The sequence below is a fragment of the Camelina sativa genome, chromosome 14, assembly GCF_030686135.1.
Source record: "Camelina sativa cultivar CO46 ecotype springtype chromosome 14, ASM3068613v1".
NCBI classification, from domain to species: Eukaryota; Viridiplantae; Streptophyta; class Magnoliopsida; order Brassicales; family Brassicaceae; genus Camelina; species Camelina sativa.
The window spans coordinates 7,239,267-7,258,566 of record NC_141893.1 but is presented as its reverse complement, the minus strand read 5'-3'; the positions used below and the strand labels follow the sequence as shown (position 1 = coordinate 7,258,566).

The 19,300-nt window shown below is 35.6% G+C and overlaps 4 protein-coding genes and 1 pseudogene across 5 annotated transcripts; all 5 read right to left on the bottom strand.

The window, feature by feature from the left end:
• Positions 1-358: 358 nt before the first annotated feature.
• On the bottom strand, positions 359-2,568 carry LOC104740386 (protein SRG1-like). Its single transcript, XM_010460957.3, has 4 exons — positions 1,984-2,568; positions 1,487-1,734; positions 1,070-1,397; positions 359-851 (listed from the first exon to the last, which is right to left on the bottom strand). Exons 1-4 carry the CDS (start codon positions 2,239-2,241, stop codon positions 609-611), a joined length of 1,077 nt encoding a protein of 358 aa, XP_010459259.2. The 5' UTR covers positions 2,242-2,568; the 3' UTR covers positions 359-608.
• A 1,677-nt stretch (positions 2,569-4,245) lies between these two features.
• Positions 4,246-6,350, bottom strand: LOC104743349 (uncharacterized; annotated as a pseudogene).
• Positions 6,351-6,965: 615 nt separating this feature from the next.
• On the bottom strand, positions 6,966-9,110 carry LOC104740385 (putative F-box protein At3g58960). Its single transcript, XM_010460956.3, has 4 exons — positions 8,904-9,110; positions 7,756-8,711; positions 7,417-7,557; positions 6,966-7,339 (listed from the first exon to the last, which is right to left on the bottom strand). The coding sequence occupies exons 2-4, from the start codon at positions 8,680-8,682 to the stop codon at positions 7,028-7,030; spliced, it is 1,380 nt and encodes a 459-aa protein (XP_010459258.1). The 5' UTR covers positions 8,683-8,711; positions 8,904-9,110; the 3' UTR covers positions 6,966-7,027.
• Positions 9,111-11,960: 2,850 nt separating this feature from the next.
• Positions 11,961-13,293, bottom strand: LOC104740384 (uncharacterized). Its single transcript, XM_010460954.2, is given in 3 exon segments — positions 11,961-12,156; positions 12,159-12,557; positions 12,560-13,293. Coding segments are annotated over 3 exon segments (1,158 nt in total). The 5' UTR covers positions 13,272-13,293; the 3' UTR covers positions 11,961-12,109.
• A 355-nt stretch (positions 13,294-13,648) lies between these two features.
• LOC104743347 (putative alpha,alpha-trehalose-phosphate synthase [UDP-forming] 2) lies at positions 13,649-18,870 on the bottom strand. Of its 2 annotated transcripts, none has more exons than XM_087483507.1 (18): positions 18,668-18,870; positions 17,965-18,150; positions 17,784-17,884; positions 17,133-17,518; positions 16,924-17,038; positions 16,705-16,806; positions 16,470-16,620; positions 16,299-16,387; positions 16,148-16,196; positions 15,935-16,035; positions 15,649-15,836; positions 15,447-15,564; positions 15,185-15,343; positions 14,973-15,095; positions 14,802-14,889; positions 14,573-14,703; positions 14,337-14,435; positions 13,649-14,245 (listed from the first exon to the last, which is right to left on the bottom strand). In XM_087483507.1, the coding sequence occupies exons 2-18, from the start codon at positions 18,101-18,103 to the stop codon at positions 13,856-13,858; spliced, it is 2,529 nt and encodes an 842-aa protein (XP_087339633.1). In that variant the 5' UTR covers positions 18,104-18,150; positions 18,668-18,870; the 3' UTR covers positions 13,649-13,855. The 2 variants fall into 2 exon arrangements, with proteins under 2 accessions (XP_087339633.1, XP_087339634.1); XM_087483508.1 differs by having other exon boundaries at positions 17,965-18,153; positions 18,668-18,702.
• Positions 18,871-19,300: the final 430 nt, after the last annotated feature.

The window sequence follows — 19,300 nt, the reverse complement described above, 5'->3', positions numbered from 1 at the left end:
CATATTAAAAACTGATTTCAGATTTAAAATCTGCGTATCTTTTTGCAACAATTTATTTTCCAAGAAATTAGATAAATAAGAAAGAATAGAAGGAATATTAGACAACGAAAGTGAAGGCTCCAAATAAAGATGTTGTACACAGTAAACTGGTACTAGTATTACTGCATGTGGACGATGGCAAGCTTATGTATTACTCCCTCCGTTTCAAAATATAAGATGTTTTAGATAAAACACGCATATTAAGAAATAGTTGATTTTAAAAAATTTAACCAATCATAAACTGCATAATATAAAATATAAAATTAATCTAAAAGTTGCATAGAAAATTGGAAACATCCTATATTATGAAATAAAAATATTTCTCCAAATATCCTATATTATGAAAGGGAGGGAGTATTATTATATCAAACACATAAGTACTAGATAGTAAATACTAGTGAGTTTGTCTTTTAACAGATATGAACCCATAAAAGAGAAGGACGGAACTTACTTAATATAAAACAAAAAAAAACAAGAGAAGGGTAAAACAGGGTACTAGGGTAGGTGTACGCACGACAGTGACTAGTTTGAGAAAACAGAGTTTCTTGGCGAACAAGATATCGGGTCCCTTAAATTCTCAAAGCATCAAGATAAGATTTTCCTTCGAGTTCACGGGAGAACAAGCCATTCATGTAGTCTGTAGTTTTCAGGCTTCTAAACTTTGCTGCCTCTTGCCTTTGAACAAGGCTTCTCGCCGGACCAATTTCTTTATCCAGTCCCGTACTATGAAATGCTGCAATGGACAGTCTCTCTTTCTCCGAGTTCACCATTCCCCGATGCTCGATGCTCCGGTACGTCCCGTTCGTTATGATCTGCAATACCATTACCCATTAATTGATCGTCAAAATATTTACAGTAACACATGTCACGGTGGGTCCAAAAGCGATAGTCTTGTTTTGTCAGGGTTTGTTGAGAATGATAGACTTCCAACTCAAATCAGTTAACAAAAAGTGGGTTAGGTCATCAAAAGTTCTCTGTTTATATTGATACCATATCCTCTCTCTCCCTCTCTTCATATAATATGGCTTACCTCTAAGATGTCTCCAACATTGACAATGAAAGCATTTGGTAGAGGTTTGACAGAAACCCACTTGCCGTTTTTCTTGATTTGGAGACCGTCAACTTCATTAACCTGCAAAAGTATGGTGAGTCCGACCGCATCGGAATGGGGAGTTAGACCGGTAACCTGATCAGGTTGTGGACACGGCGGATAGTAATTCATCCTCATACTCTGCGACATATCATCACCAAATAATTCTTCCATCTCCTCTGGTTTGATCTGCAGGGCTTCCGCCATTTTCGCTATTAAGATCTTAGCTATATTCCCCACTTGAGTGGAATACATCTCTACCGTATCTCTGAAAAACATAAACCAAAACGTAAACAGATAGACTTTTTGGAGTTACTTAAGAATGTTAAATTAACACATTTTGATGGAATGCAAAACCTAAAAGGAAGAGGTAGCTTGGGGAACAAGTGAGGCTTGCGGGATTGAACAGGTTGCGTTACAAGGAAGAACAAATCTCCCCAGTCGAGTTTCTGATCATCTGAAACCACAAAAGCTTGTCCAAACCCTTCCATCACCTTTGGTTGCTGCCACAGCTTCTTTTTCTCTTCCATGGGAAGGTTGAAGAAATCTTGAATCTCTGACTTGATTTTTTCCACGAAACTTGGGTCCATTCCATGGTTTACAAGCTGTAGATGATCACAAAGGCGTAATTAAAAATGATAAATTTGAAACAAAAAGTGTTAAGCTCCATTATGGGTTTAACATGGTAATAAAAAAAAACAGGGGGTTGTTTTGCAATGAAACGATTTCATAGGGATATATTCATCAAACGATGATAATTAATTCCCATACTTGCTTGAACAAGCCTAATAAGCTCCACGTACGTAACAGTGTAAAGTTTGCCTGGAAAAATAGTGTAAAGGTTGAGACTTTGCCTGGAAAAATCCCCACTCTTTGCAAGCGAAGTCGAGTTTCTCAATTTCAGAGTCCACGGCGGTTGAAGCACACAACCGCTTCATGTCGATGATTGGGATCTCGGTTGAGAGACCAGAATCATCGAGGACTTCAGTTTTGTCTTCATGATCATACCGGACATACCTGGGAGGAACGGTCGTGATCATCTTCTCCTCCACCATCTCTTGAACAGAAGGAACTATGATAGAGCTCCACGAGGTTTCTCCTTTGGCTTCCATGGCGGTTCTCTTCTTCTGGAGCAACGAAAAAAATGATGTAGATTTTAAGCTAAAAGCCTGATTTATGGAAACTACTTTTGGTTTTATTTGAGCATATATGTCTGTGTGTGTATATAATCCTATATATTATAGACTTATTTATAGTTCAAAGGGAAATCTTCATAGCTTAACAAGTCATCATGTCATATTTTATACTTCCAATTACTTTTGGTAAAAGAATAAATCATGCATTGACTATTTAACTTTTTATTGACTACTCCCTCTATATCATAAAGGATGATGTTCTAAACTTTTTCCTTGTATCACAAAAGATAATTTTTTTAGTGTATTTAATGTATTTTTATTCCTAAAATCAAATCAATAATTAATGTTTTTACTTTTATAATGAATAATTAAATATATACATGCATTTGAATGGTAAGTGTGAGAAAAATATGAGTGTTATAGATATTCTGGTTTATTTGAAAGTATTTAATAATAATACAACATTTATTATTATTTTTTTAATCTTGGTGAAAATCCTAAAAAATCATCTATTATGATACAGAGTATTTAATAATAATACAACATTTATTATTATTTTTTTTAATCTTGGTGAAAATTCTAAAAAATCATCTGTTATGATATAGAGGGAGTATATGAAATTGGTATGTGTACAACTATTAATTGTATATATATGAATCAGCTAATATAAAAATTCAATCTATTAAAGTTTATCAAAATATACATAAAGATAAAATTAAGGAGATCATTAATTTACTTTTAGATTTAATTTAAGTATTAACATATAAAAATATGATATTATAGATATTCTGGTTTATTTGAAAGCAACATAAGATAACAAATTAACATCACTGTTTATTTGACAATATTTTAAACATAACAAAAAAAAATATTTTATTTTTAGGTAAATATTAAGTCATTAGAAACAAATAAAAAAAAATGGAATGAATTTTTACTCATACCTTAATTAAAGAATTACATCAAAGTGACAGAAAAATAAGAAATACTTGTTTACAAATGCATAAATCCACACATACCAAAACTAGTTTCCACTAACAAGTATTTCTTATTTTTGGCCTAGTGTAGTGCAGCTTTGTCAAAAACCCAACTCTACCTGATTTATGGTGGAAAGTGGAAACTACTTTTGGTTTTATTTGAGCATAGAATGAATGATCGCCCTCACCCATAACAATCAATTTGAAGGAAGTAAAGCGGTTCACAGCAACCAAGGATTTCATTTTCTATTAATCTTAATTTATTTGCAAATTGCAATATATAGTCTATGATTTTTGGACTACATACTTATATGGAAGTAGGACAATCTCATAAGTTTGGTTTATTTTTGAGATCACAACTCTTTGCATTATGTGGGCATAATTTTAGACCTTCGGCTAGTCAACAACTTTTAGAATTCCACCAAAGCTTGTTTTTGTTCAGATTGATTATAATAGGTCCGAATAATTTTGGGTTTAGCCTCGACTTCTCCTTGTCGGGACTAAAAGTTTTCTGAAGAGTAGATTTCTAATTCTAGAAAGCAGATTCCTATTTTTGTATGAGCCTATCTAACACAATTCTTGGTAATTCCACCATTGGGTTTCATTGTATATGCTGACTTCACTCAACGAGGTTTCTTCTAAAATTTCAAATTGGAGCCTGTTTCATTACATCTATCAATTTTTTTTTTGGGGGTCAAAGATTACACATTATCATTTAGAGTATAGATTACCAAATCCAAATTATTAGTGCAAATGACGGAAAAGCCTCTAGGCGGTGCCACATAACCCAATGTCCCAAACACAACAACGCGGTAACAAATTCTGTCACCACGTTGGTGCCCATTCATTACTCCATGGTCTGTCTTCATGTGCAAATAATATTCAATTTTAGTTATTTGGTACGCTTTAATAGGATAAAAATATTTGCATGAAGAAAATTAAAGGGATCGAAAAAAAGAAGAAGAGAATATTTCCTTAACGATGAAAATAACAGCTAAACAAAAAGATGAGTCCTCTGTATAGAGAAGAATACAACTATAACCCTATTGTTTTGTTGATATAAACTCAAGAAAGAAAAAGAAAAAACCATTAATCTCGAATTTTACGAAGCAACAGCAGCAAGCCTCTGCTTCTTCCATTTATATGCAGCCTCAACAAGCTTGAGATTCTTAGTCTGCGATTCTTCTGGGAAAACACAATCAGAGTATTCTTCGTACTCTGTAGAACCGTCTTTTGTAGTGATGGCCTTTCTCTTCTTGAGTTTCCTAGGGAGCTTCGGTCGAACGAGATCAACATCTCCTAGCTTACCAAAGCTCGTCTCCATGTTCAGCCAATCTTCCAATAGTGACGCACGTTCTTCTTTCAGATCCGGTGTGCAGTCCTTGTAAAACGTGTTGGCTTTGTCGAAAACCGCTCTGGCACGTCTGATGCAGTCTGTAACATCATCTTCTTGTTGTTGCGCTTCAAACTTTGCAAAACTAACTCAAACCTTGTAATGCTTTGTACGGTCCAAGAGTCGCTCATATAAAGCTCGTGTCCTCTCTACTTCCCCTTGTGATATCTCAAAATCAATGTATGCCTTCCACAGCACCTCGGGCATGTCAAGAGCAGGCTGAGATATTGCAAGTTCAAATACGGCTCTAGCTCGCTCTGTTTCAGCAAGGGACCTTTCTAACTCAGCAAACTTGGTCCAAGCATAGCAGTTCTCAGGAGACCATTCAAGATACCGTTGATATAGTTTTCTACACCTATCTATGTTTCCCAGATCGTGTTCCATCTCAATGTACTTCTTGAATATCTTGTCTTTTGGAGCTTTTCCAATCGCATTACCTAATATCCGCCGAGCACCAGTGAGATTTAATTGCCTTATCTCAAACTGTGCAGCGAGCAACCATATTTTAGCAAAAGAAACTTTGGCTTGAGGGATAAGCTTGAGGCATTCTCTGTATACAAGTCGCGTACGCTCCACATCTTCAGTTTCAATCTCTTTAAAGAGTGCATAATTAATCCAAAGATAGATATATCTCTGCCAGTACCGTTTCTCCTCTGCCGGTGGAACATTAGCATTAGCCCTCTCGTAGATTTCTCTGATCCTATCTTTGTTCCCTACACTCTCTTCTAGCCTAAGGTAATCAAACCACGAATCGTAGTTTAGAGGGTTCTTCCTTACTTCATCTTCATATTCAAACCTTGTCTTGCCAACGATGGCGTCCTCAATCCCTTCCTTATCACCATACTGTTTCTCAAACGCAACAAACTTCTTATACAAACCCTCTGCTCTTCCTTTAGGAATTTGATCCAGAGCAAAATTGTAGATACACCTAGCTCGTTCCACTTCCTTGCAGCCTTCTTCGAATTCAGCAAAAGCCACAAAGAGTTCTTCATCGTCCGCAAACACCTCGATGGCGCGTTCGTACACATTCCTTGCACGCGCAGTTTCACCTCCTTTCATCTCGAACTTAGCGTATCAGATGTAAGTGGAAACTTTCGGATGCCAAAGAACAAGTCCATCGTAGAGTGATCGTGCACGGTCGATTTTGTTATACCTAAGTTCGAATTTAATAAACGAGAGCCAACCTTGTTGATCGGGTGACCCATCTTCATCCACCGCTCGAATATTTGTCTAGCCCCGGCGATATTCCCAAGCATCTCTTCCATGTGAATATACTTGTACCAAATCTGGTCCACGCGGGGGAGGATCTCAACGGCACGTTCCCAAACGTTTCTCGCGTGATTGACCGCCTTGTTCTTCATCTCGAACTCGGCGTACTTGAGCCAGAGCGTATGTTCCCGGTCATAGATTCGCGAGGCTCGTTCCCACACGCTCCGAGCACGTGCGTAATCCTTCTGTGAATCTTCCCAGTGCACATACTTGATCCAAACATGGATGCTACTTCCTATGCCGTGGACCCGGTCCTCGAACTCCTTCCGACGGCGGAGTCTGTAGTCGGAAAGCTCCACGGAGTCAGTAATGTTCTGCTTAGGCGGCCGGATCTCAGACTCTTGGCTCCGTCGAGCCTCCCGGAGGATTTGCTCGGCTGTGATTTGCACCGTTGCAGGAGTTTTGTTCTTCACTCGTGTAGGTCTTGAAAGCTTCACTTGAGTATCCATCCTATTCATGATCACTCGTGTAGGTCGTCATGATCAGTTAGTTCCCTTTAAACCTAATTTAGGATCTGTGTTTGACAAGTATAATATGCTCTCGTTACCTATGTCTCTCTATTTATAGGATTAAACCTATACATGTTTTCCAATTAGAAAAAGGAAAAGAGGGAGATTTTCCATAAATTCTCCAATCAAGAATACGTGTTTTTTTAATTTTTTACTTTTTTATTATCCGTTAAGTTAAAGTTAGATTTTAGATAAAAGTATATATTTCAAAACATCAATTTATACATTATTTATCTTATAAAACATAGATCATTGGGCCAGTACCATATACAGTAGATCTTTTAATTTAAATATATAATAATAAATGAAAGCGAAGGCTATTTGATATCATACAGTATAAATTTGTTGAATCTTAGTTTAAACTTTATTATTAATGTTTTGTGTATACAAAAAGCTAACATATATTGGTTTAATCCTGTGAACCCTTTGTCACTTTGAGTGAAAATCAGGTAAACCGAATTGCTATTGAAAAGATCAAACCAAAACAAAATCCATAAGCAGTCAGTCAATCAAAGCAAATAACTGATAAAAATCAAAAATAAGTAAATAACTAACTGCTGAAAAATCATCATTATATAGACAGTCTATGTAACAGTGACTACAAAACAGAGTCATCCTCAGACGGACTTCCCATGAGGCATAAAAAACTGGATATTGCACTTGGACGATCTAGGAAGGTTTAGCAGATTAGTTTTTAGTTGAATCTGTTCCTCGTAGTCTGTTTCACAAACACAAACTTTGACAAGCTCAAGACATAACAAGTTCTCCAGGAAAAGTTTGATTTGCTCCAATTCTCCTCTAGTTCCGCTGTACTCGGTTATCTCCAGGACCTTCACAGGACATGACAATAGGAAATCATATTCCGGCAAGTACTCAAAAACAGGTTCTTCATCATCATCGTCCGAATAATAATTATAGTGCAAGGGACCCTGAAGAAAGAAACAAAGACGATTAGAGATTGGAGATTTTAAGCGTGTATAACTGAAATTTTTTTAGGGGTACATACCTTGATGAAGAGAGTCTTTAGAACTGGAGACTTCTTTAGCAAATATGGCAGAGTTGGCCAACGGAAGTCGTGCTCAGATGTAACACATAAACGATGCAGGTTTTCAAATACTGGAATTACTTCAAGGAAGCAATAAAACGCCTGAAAACCAAAAAAATAAAATCAAAACCTAAACAAGAAACATTTTCATATCAAACAAGATTTTGATTCTTATACCCCGACAAGCAGTGTTCTAAGCATTGTTGTTATTAAATGGATTTAAGCGATCCTAAGCGGCGGGTCTGGTTCCTAAATGAATTAACTAACAAAGAAAGAAAAAAAAGAAGAGAGCAATCTTACCTCCAACGTCATAGGAGTGGATAACTTCAAGATCTCGACATTTCTAAGCCCCTTAATCAGATTGGTGATATCAAGAGTAATAGTATCATGATCACCTGCATATTGTCGGATCCAGACGTGATCATCTGGCAAAGAAAGACCGACAGAAGCTTCAACAAGGGAGCAAAGGTTAACAATTGGATAGGATCGCGGAGCAAAATCAAAGTAACTCAGGGAGGTAAGACTCGGAGTATCAAAAGTAATGCTCTCCAAATCATAATGAATGACATCAAAGAAATATCTATGGTTAATAGCAAGTCTCTGGAGGGTCGGACTGGACACAGTGCGTGACCATTGCCAATGCTCCAACTCCACATCACGCATCACTAACTCCACAAGGACAGGGCAAGCAGAAAGAAGCATTTGGAACGCACAACCACAATGGTCATAGAATCGAACCGAATCAATAATGAGAGTCTTAAGCGCAGGGAGAAGAGCATTCTTAGTGAGAAGATCAACAACAAGACCAGTCCCTAGATGCAGCTCAACTAGCGTCTTGCAAGAGAAGACATAAAAAGGCAGACGATACCCATGTCCACATCTTAAGTCCAGTTTAAGATCCATGACTCCACGTTTAAGCACATTACAGAGACAACGGTTGATATGATCATAGCGTGTCCGATCCTTTCGACATTTTAGAGACAAGCTCTTTACGCGGGAACTGGGAGGAAGAACCAACACTGCGTTTAAGAAATCCATCATCCCTTGAACCTGGATAGAGTCATCATCAAACTCAACATTTGGAATGATTGTAAACATGTTCTGCCACCTCTTTGAAAGAAGAGATACGAAAGCAGCCTCCTTTGCCGAAAGAAGAGATACAATGTGGATAATTATATCATCAGGTAGAGTGATGCTGATGCTGATGCTGATGCTGATGCTATCCATCCTTCCTTTTTCGCTCAATTGGTTCAGCACTGCAACAACAACAACAACAACAAGTATCAACAAACAGAGAAAGATGGCAAAATTGATCTCTGGAAACAAAAAAAAAAAAGTTTATAAAACTGGAGATGTATATATACACTGATTTAAACAAACGAGAGAGACCAGAAGCAAAGTCCAAACATTGAATTCGACAAGACATACAAACTCAAAAGCAGATATACCTTTGGAACAACAGCGAAGTCCGAATAGAACTAAACCAAAATTCACAGATAACTTAATTCTTCTCCTTCAATCAAAAGCCGATTAGAAAACTCCAAAGCTTTCTCCCTTGTTTTTTTTTTTTTTGATGCTCAATGCCGTGATAATCGCCATCGAAAACCCTAAGATCCTTTCTTAAAAAGATTTAAAAAAAAGAAGAAAAAGAAGGCAATAAATCGGTTTAGTCACTTATGCCTTTTATTTCGGTTATGGTACAATTTATGTTGGTTTAATGGGTAAGTTCTTATATAATTAAAAGTTTAGAAAATGTTGAAGAAAATTTGCCAAAAAAAAAAAAGAAGAAAATGTTCAAAATCTATCATATTTATTTGTTCTATAATTATTTTAGAGATATTTAGATTAAAAGTTTCTTATCATCTTTGATTAATAATATTTGTTAAACATTTATATTAACACATATTTTATATGATAAAAAAATATTTGTTAAATCTAAAACAAAATTATAGTTTATTATTTATAAATTCGGTGGACATACACATTTATAGATTCGGTGTAGCTTGCATCAATTTTGAATCTTTAATTTGGTTTTACTGTTTTGATTGCTGGTTAGTGATTTAACTACTTAGTTTTGTGAATATGTCTTTTTTTTTTTTTTAACACATTGCAGTATCCACCTGCGAGGCCACTTGTTGAAACTAGCATCAGTGTCCTTCTTGATCTTTTACCAGACATTCCATTATGGATTAAGAATCCAGATTATGAAATAGTAAGTCACTTTCTTTTTTTTTTAAGGATTATGTTGTTGGACTTTAGCATCTAAAGCTCGATCACTGATGGTGGTTTTACATTAAGGTGGACTGGTTTTTAACAGATTTCTCTCATACATGTGGCCCTACCTCGATAAGGTGCTCTCTACTTCTTGTTCTCATTTGCTTTACATCAAATTTGGCTCCCTGTTTTAAAACATTAGGTTTTTTTTTTTTTTTTTCTATAGGCTATTTGTGGGATCATCCGGAGTTCTGCACAACCTATATTTGCAGATTATATTGGGAAGTTCTGTATAGAATCTATTGAGTTCGAAAACATGAGTCTTGGACCGCTTCCACCAACTGTTAACGGTAAATCCTTGTCCCATTTAACTCTTGTGATCTCTTGCCGTTGTGTTCAATTTGCTAATGGTTAACGACATTTTGTCTAATCTCCTGCAGGTGTTAAATTCTGTGAGACCAATGAGAAGGAGCTTCTTTTAGAACCATCAATAAGGTGGGCAGAGGTAATCCCAACATTGTTTTAGTGCTAAAGGTGATGTCTTTACGAATTAGAGTTCAGGTCAGTAAGAGTGAAACTGTCAGATAACGGAACACAAGCAATGCAAACTGTCAGATGATGGAACACAAGCAGTTACATAATCACAGTCCTAGCTCTTTTTGTTTACTTATAAACTGATTAGAATCTCAGTGCTTTAGCTGATTTTACTTTGTCAAGTTTGTTCTTTCTTGAGTTTTTAGAATCTTGAAATGCCTTATGTTGAATGACTTTATCTAAATGCTTTGCAGCTTAACAACTGCAGTGGTGCTTGCTGTCATATTCAATGTTGCCAAAACCTTCGAGCCACTTCCTTAAGATATTCATTGTCTTGCACAGTTTGTTCTTTTATTGGTGATAGAGTGAAAACCTTCATAAGTTTTGTTTAGAATGTGTGTCAAGTATTCTTCCTTCTACTCATACACAAGTTTTTTGAAATTTAAATTTTTAGATCCTCAACTAAGTGTTCTACCATTGGACTATTTCAAAAATAATAAACATTCTTAAGTGTTTAAATTTTTGAGATTTACATTACCGTTTTGTTGTGTTGATATAAACTCATGAAAAAAAATAAAAAACTTTAATCTTGAATATTACGAAGTAGCAGCAGCAAGCTTCTGCTTCTTCCATGTACATGCAGCCTCAATAATCTTGAGATTATTAGTCTGGCATTCTTCTGGGAAGAGACGACCCACGTATTCTTCACACTCTGTAGAACCGTCTTCTCTAGTGATCGCCTTTCTCTTCTTGAGCTTCGTTTGAACGAGATCAACATCTCCTAGCTTACCAAAGCTCGTCTCCATGCTCAGCCAATCTTCCAATAGTGACGCACGTTCTTCTTGAGCTTATATATATACCTGGTGGAGCTGGAATGACAATTACGTGATGATGGAGCTGGAATGGTGTGAACATGGTTACCAATGAAATCCTTAGATACCTAACCCGGTGGATTTCAAGGTCTGTATAAACTTAGTTACTTGCTTGAATTTGTTGTTATTATCAGAGAAGAATACTTATAGCTGAGTTATTTGGTAACGTTTTAATAGACAAGAATACAACAACAGCTATAACCGTTTTTGTTTTGTTAATATAGGACTCAAGAAAGAAAGAAAGAAAAACCATAAATCTTGAATATTATGAAGCAACAGCAGCAAGCTTCTGCTTCTTCCATGTATATGCAGCCTCAATATTCTTGAGATTATTAGTCTGCGATTCTTCTGGGAAGACACAATCCAAGTATTCTTCATACTCTGTAGAACCGTCTTCTCTAGTGATCGCCTTTCTTTTCTTGAGCTTCCTAGGGAGCTTCTTTTGAACGAGATCAAACATCTCCTAGCTTACCAATGCTCGTATCCATGATCAGCCAATCTTCCAATAGTGACGCACGGTCTTCTTTCAAATCCGGTGTGCAGTCCTTGTAATACGTGTTGGCTCTGTCGAAACCCCTCTGGCATGTCTGATGGAGTCAGTAACATCATCTTCTTGTTGTTCCGCTTCAAACATTGCAAAACTAACCCAGACCTTGTAATGCTTTGTATGGCCCAAGAGTCGCTCATATAAAGCTCGTGTCCTCTCTAGTTCCCCTTGCGATATCTCAAAATCAATGTATGCCTTCCACAACACCTCGGGCATGTCAAGAGCAGGCTGAGATATTGCAAGTTCAAATATAGCTCTGGCTCGCTCTGTTTCAGCAAGAGACCTTTCTAACTCAGCAAAGTTGGTCCAAGTATAGCAGTTCTCAGGACACCATTCAAGATACCCCTGATATAGTTTTCTGCACCTATTTATGTTTCCCAGATGGAGTTCCATCTCAATGTATTTCTTGAATATCTTATCTTTTGGAGCTTTTCCGATCGCATTGTCTAGTATCCGCCAAGCACCAGTGAGATTCAATTGCCTTATCTCAAACTGTGCAGCGAGCAACCATATTTTAGCAAAAGAAACTTTGGTGTGCGGGATAAGCTTGAGGCATTCTCTGTATATAACTCGCGTACGCTCCACATCTTCAGTTTCAGTCTCCTCTGCCGGTGGAACATTAGCAATAGCTCTATCGTAGATTTCTCTGATCCTATCTTTGTTCCCTACACTCTCTTCTAGCCTAAGGTAATCGAACCATGAATCGTAGTTCAGAGGGTTCTTTCTTACTTCAACTTCATATTGAAACCTTCTTTTGCCAACGATGACGTCCTCAATCACTTCCTTATCCCCATATTGTTTCTCAAACGAAACATATTTCCTGTACAAATCCTCAGTTCTTCCTATAGGAATACGATCCAGAGGAGACTTGTAGATAGACCTAGCTCGTTCTACTTCCTTGCAACCTTCTTCGAATTCAGCATAAGCCACAAGAGTTTTTCATCGTCTGCAAACTTCTTGGTGGCGCGTTCGTACACATTCCTTGCACGTGCAGTTTCACCTTCTTCTATCTCGAACTAAGCGTATAGGATGTAAGCGGGAACTTTCGGATGGCAAAGAACAAATCTTTTGCAGATTGATCGTGCAAGTTCGATTTCGTTATACTTAAGTTCGAATTTAATAAACGAGAGCCAAGCTTGTTGATCGGGTGACCAAACCATCCACCGCTCGTATACCTGTCTAGCCTCGGCGATATTTCCAAGCATCTCTTCCATGTGAATATAGTTGTACCAAAGCAGGTCCACGAGAGGGAGGTTCTCAACGGCACGGTCCCAAACGTTTCTCGCGTGTTTGAACGACTTGTTCTTCATCTCAAACTCGGCGTACTTGAACCAAATCATATAATTCCGGTCAAAGCTTCCCAAGGCTCGTTCCCACACGCTCTGAGCATGTGCGTAATCATTCTGTGAATCTTCCCACTCCGCATACTTGATCCAAACATGTATGGTACATGTTCCGCCGCCGATCCAGTCCTGGAACTGCTTCCGACGTCGGAGTCTGTACTCGGAAACCATAGAATCACCAATCTTCTGCTTGGGCGGCCGGATCTCATCAGCTTCTTGCCTTTCTCGAGCCTCGCTTATAATCTGTTCGGCTGTGATTTGCACCGTTGCCGGAGTTTTGTTTGGAAGCTTCACTTCCGTATCCATTCTAGGTATCAGTTTCCTTTAGTTTTGCTTTCTCGATTAAAACCTAATTAAGGATCTGATGACAAGTTTGCTCTCGTTATATTTATAGGATTAAACCTCTGCGTACAAAAAGGAAAAGTGGGGATTTAAAGAAAAAGGAAAAAGAAAAAAAGAGAACATTTACCTTAAATTCTCCATAAAACGTGTTTAGTTTTTTTTTTTTTTTTTTAATTTTCCAATAAGTCAAAGTTATATTTCAAACATTAATTTTATATTTATCTTATAAAACATAAATCACTGGCCAGTAATACTATGCCACATAGACTTTAGCCAAATATATAACCTTCTATATACGACATTTAGAAGGTTATGTATTTTTGATTTATAATAGGTAAACCTTTTGTTTTATTTTGCAAAAAAACTAGATTTTTATGTATTATTTGCTGATAATATTACAAATTAATACAACATATAGTAATTAATTTTGACAAAAAAAAAACTAGTAATTATGGTTTTTTTAATTTTTATTTAGTAATTAAGGTTTTTTATTTTTATTTAGTAATTAAGGTTTACAAACGGTTTAAGTCCAAGACCTGGTACTTTTTTTACATGTCGATTTGTCCAGTGTCTCCATTCACCAATTCCTTTCTTTTGACAGAATTGATCCAGCTTTTTGAACTCGTGTTGTCATTGCGAGTCCGATATAATTCGCTATCAGAAAATGAGTCTGTCAATCTTGTCGTTGGAACTGCAACTGCAAGCTTGTGGAGCAAATCTACTACATCGTGAGATGAGTGAATGACGTAGCGAGCTTTTGTACGAGTTTGTCCAATAGCTGCAGAGAAGTAATTTTCTTTCTTGAGGTCAAGAACGTTCAACGAAACCTTCCTTTTCTTCTTTAGGGAATGATTACTTGATGGAGACTTGGACCTAGTTTCATGAGATAACTTGGGCGACAAGACTTCTGATTCAAAGAATGTGTAAATGTCTTCGTCCTGTAAAATTTATCGACCCATTTGTATGAAAAAGCCAGACGGATATAATCTAAAGTCTTATTAGTAGTATAAAGAGTATGACAAGCTTTACCTTCTCCAAGAAGTAACCACTGCAAAAGACAAAATCAAACGGTGTAGTCATAGATTTTCTATGCACTATTTCTCCCAAAACACGACCAATTACTGTCCCCTAAGAAACAAAGAAAGAACAACTTATAAAATCAAATTGATATTTCGAATGTTGCATAATAGTGTAGCTCATATATATCGGAATATCTCCAAAAAAAAAAAAAAAAAAAAAAAAAAAAACGAGAAGCATTTATTTACCTTAGTCTCACCAATGGCATGGACTTCAACAGAATGGTTTCCTCGAACAACATCAACTGATGCATTAGAGATTGGTCCTCCACATAAGTATTGTAACATGTCTCTTGCTTGTGCTCTCCCGAATTCAACATCTTACAAAAATAGTTATTAAAAAAAATGGAAAAATTTAACAAAAAGTTATCTTGCAAGCTGGAAAAATAAATCCCAACAATAAACTATTATAGCTCACCTGCGTGTTCGTAATTCCATACAAGCGAAGTCTCGCTTGCTTCAAAGAACGATCTTGGAGTCCGATCAGTGAAGTACTGAAAAACATTCTACAATACACAACAAAATTAACCCACAAAAGATTTGAAGAAAGATATAAATTAAAAGATCATATATATAGGAAATTACTAACCTTGGCACCATTAACCCAATCGAGGTTCATGTTTTGAGGCATATTTGTTACCCATTCTCCAGTAGAACGCTTTAGGAACCTTCCATTTTCCGCAGCCAGCCACATATTATACTTTCCAAAATTCTGTATATAGTACGACATCAGTCACAAATAAATATAAAAATGTGTGATAACAAGCAAAGATAAGAGAATAAGAAAGATATTGATCATACTTTGTCTAATATGTCTCTTCCGCTTCTACTCAATACAACTACTGTTGTTTTGGGATCATTGCATAATGCTCTCAGTGTTCCTTTTAGCTCTGAGTTTAGTTTAAGATCCATTTCCTTAGTTTGGCTACTCATTGGCGCAGTGAGTGTTCCATTAAAACCCTGAAAACATATTTTACAGTTTATTAATTAAAGCCAAGTAAACAACAAAACCATGAAACTCTTTAAAAGAGTAAGAAAATATCCCAAGCTAGCTTATAATTACCAAGATTATCAGTCTATTGTTAGACTGCGAATATCGTTGAATCATATCTTGCTGTGGAAGTTCATGTGGGATTTTCCTAAGTTGCATCTCGGATTCAGCCATAGTGTCATCGAGTACACTGCATAGAGATGACCAAAAACTTGGCATAAGAGTTACTGTTTTCAAGAAAAGTTATGGTTTCTTCTTCTACTCTTTCGATTACCTCATGAAATCATCTCCCCATTTTTTAGCAGAATGAATATACACATACTGAAAATTTACTCTATATCTTTTTTCCCTTTCTTCAGCTGGCATAATTAAGGCTTCTTTAATGGCAGAAGAAACTTCTGTAACATTCCAAGGGTTCACAAGAAGGGCTCCAGCACCAAGAGACTGTGCAGCACCTGCAGACTGTATAGATTATATGCAAAGAATCAGTTACTTTAAAAATTAATCTAAAGCATCAGTAAATTTACTGCTAATATAAAAAATGCAATTATTTTTGCTACCTCACTGAGAACAAGAACTCCTTTTTTGGCCTCTTGACAAGCAACAAATTCAAAACTAACAAGATTCATTCCATCCCTCAATGATGTTACAAGCATTACATCTAAAGAAAAAAAGAAAATAAACTCATCAAAGAAGTGATATATATCTCTAAAAAGGACTATAACCATATCAAGAATGATCACCACATATAGTGAAGGAGATTAATTAATTACCTGCAATCGCGTACAGTGCACACAAGTAACTGAAGTCAACAGAACAATCCTATATATAACAGAGAATATAAGAGAGAACTTTATCAAGAAACTGTAAAAAATGCATATAAATTATGACAACATGAGTTACAGATAGAGAAAGCAAACAAACCAGATGATGAATTGGAAGAGAAGAGACAGAACCAAATCGACCATTGATGCGTCCTACCAGTCCATGAACTTGGTCTTTGAGCTTTCGGTCTGTACATAAAACATAATCTCATAAAATTGATGATCAATGTTATATAAGTCAAGAAGCATAATAGAATGTAAATGTTTTTACATTCAGGGACATCATTTCTTGTTGGCACAGCAATTTGCACTAGCACTACTTTATGGCGCCAATTCGGATTTTCTTCAAGAAATTTCTCAAATGCAAGATACTTTTTTGGAATCCCTTTGATGGGGTCAAGACGATCAACTCCTAATATCACCTGACAACACCAAAATGTATTATGTAATGATCTCTTCTTTTTAACTAAGCATCAAACTAAAAAAAGTTAGAAACAAATTTTTACCTTCTTGCCAGCAAACCTCTCTTTAAGCTCATTAATTTGTTGTGTGGCTTCAGGGAGCTTACATGTTCTTATAAACCGATCCGGATCTATTCCAATGGGGAACTGAAAATACCAAAAGAAAACATAAATAGAAGATATATATTGTTATGATGTACTGATTTAAGTTTTGGAGAAACTAAGTATGATTAAGATGTTAAAGATTTGAATATGAAGTCATACAACAGCTACTCGAGTGACTCTGCCTTGATCCACAACTCCTTCATGTGTTGCTTCAACTCCAAGAATTCGAGTACATGTACTTTTGAAATGTCCTGCAAAATCATATGTGTGGAACCTAAAAAAAACCATATAGAAAAATTGTAAACTCTTCTGACTCAAATCAAATGATTCCTAACCATATACGAGTTTGTTAAGAGTTTGAATTTTACCCAAGTAGATCAGCTCTAAGAATGGAACGAAGAAGCTCTGATCGCGATGGCAAGGTTTTGTAGACCTCTGAGGAAGGAAATGGGGAATGGAGAAACCATCCAACTTTGATGTTGTTGTTGTATTCTTTGAGATATTTGGGAAGAAACATGAGATGATAATCATGGCACCAAACAATATCTCCTTCTTCATAGTTCTCAACTATGACATCAAGAAACATTCGGTTTGCTTTCTTGTATGCATCATATTGTGTTTGAAAAGTTTTGTTTGTGTCATGAGGATCTTCTTGTGGAAGTTCCATGTGATGAAGGATTGGCCACAGAATACCATTGCAATAACCATTGTAGTATTGATCAAAAACTTCATCAAGGAACACAGGGATGCACTTCTGCAAAACAGAAAGAACAAAAAACAGAGTAATTAAACATCATATTTTGTAAAATATTTGTGAGTTTTCATCGATGCATGATTGATATTTATTTCAAATTAGACTCTTGTAACATGAAAAATATTTAATATTTCAAAAGTAATAAAATTGAGATGGGTGATCTATAACTCTTAAACGAGGAGACTATACGCGTTTTAATATATATATTTTAAAAAACGTAAGATTCGTAATCGCTAATATTTCAATTTAGAAAAAAAATTCGTACCACTTCAGCTAGCGATTTAGAGAGTGCAGCTTTCTCAACTTCATTATTCACATCAACTCCAGGCCATCCAACCCATTTGGTATCCAATTGAGCAGTTACACCTTCAAGATCCCACCAATAAAAAAATTGTAATTGTTATTGTGATTTTAGGTATCCAATATATATATGTCTCATGGCTTACCTAGAAGACCACTGACTAAACCACCAGGACTCATTTTCAAAGACCAATTTTCCCCGGTTTTCTTTGCAGAAACGGGAAGCCGGTTAGCAACCACAAGCAGTCTTTGCCTTTGACCACATGCACCATCATTAGTCATCATTTTCTTTCAAACTTAGTGATCAAGCACTTGTCAAACTAATCAACGATCTTCTACCCAAAAAAAAAAAAACTAATCAACGATCTGCACAGTTTGGGTTTCCAAACAAAGTCAGGATTTGTAAATAAGTCGAGTAATTAAATATCATGTAAGGGCGCCAGAAAGATAACAAGAACCACTTTTAACAAAAAAAAAAAAAGGTAACAAAATTTCCTTTAATTAATGGAGTAACTTATTATGTTTTCATTGTTTTTTCTGCAAAATATATATATATATATATATATATATATAAAAACAAAACCAGTGTGGAAATCAGATTGTAAAAATAAAAGACAACTTTTAATGTACATATAAATATGATTTATTGAATCCTGACGAAAAGAAGTTAAAAATATAAAAAACTCTATATGATAATTATAAATTTTGTTTAAAAAAAAAACAAAAAAAAAACTATAAACACTTTTTGTTTGATAAGAGGTGATATGGTCATCACTTATTTGTTTGATGAAAAGCTGATATAGCTGGATTTAGTACTGGTTGACAAGCAATGTAAGTATTTTTGATTACCAGAAAATTGTCAAGAATGAGATGGAGACTGTGAGAATATTGTTCTTGTCTTCCTCCAAATTTATAGGAAGTCTAAGATTCAACTTTTTGGTGGACTATATCCCCCTCTAATTATGTGATCTAATCTTTTCCTTGTATACATGTCATTAGATTATACTAATTACCCTTCAATCTTTTTTTTTATCTTACTAATCCTTTTCCACAAGATTTATGAAATCTAATATGTACACATATATCTTTTTTTGCTTTTGGTTTTCACTAATATCTTAGCCACATTGGGATAAAATTATACCTATTGTAATGGATAAAATTTAAGAAATTCCAGACTTAAATTGATTTTCTATAGATTATGTTACATTATGAATCTATACCATCTTATTTGGTAATAATTTAGTAGAGAAATACTGAATTTTAATTAAAAATCTATATTTTCAGCCACTGACTCATTAACAGATGTATACCTATATATTAGTATAGTTTTTTTTACCCCAAAAAATTGGAGCTTCTTTAAACCATCTGGCATCAATCAATATATCAGTTTATTTATGTTCTCATACATACTCACATTTCAAACAATTAATAGCTCATCACATGTCAGTTTTTATCTATAAAAGGAAAAATAAGATAATCCCA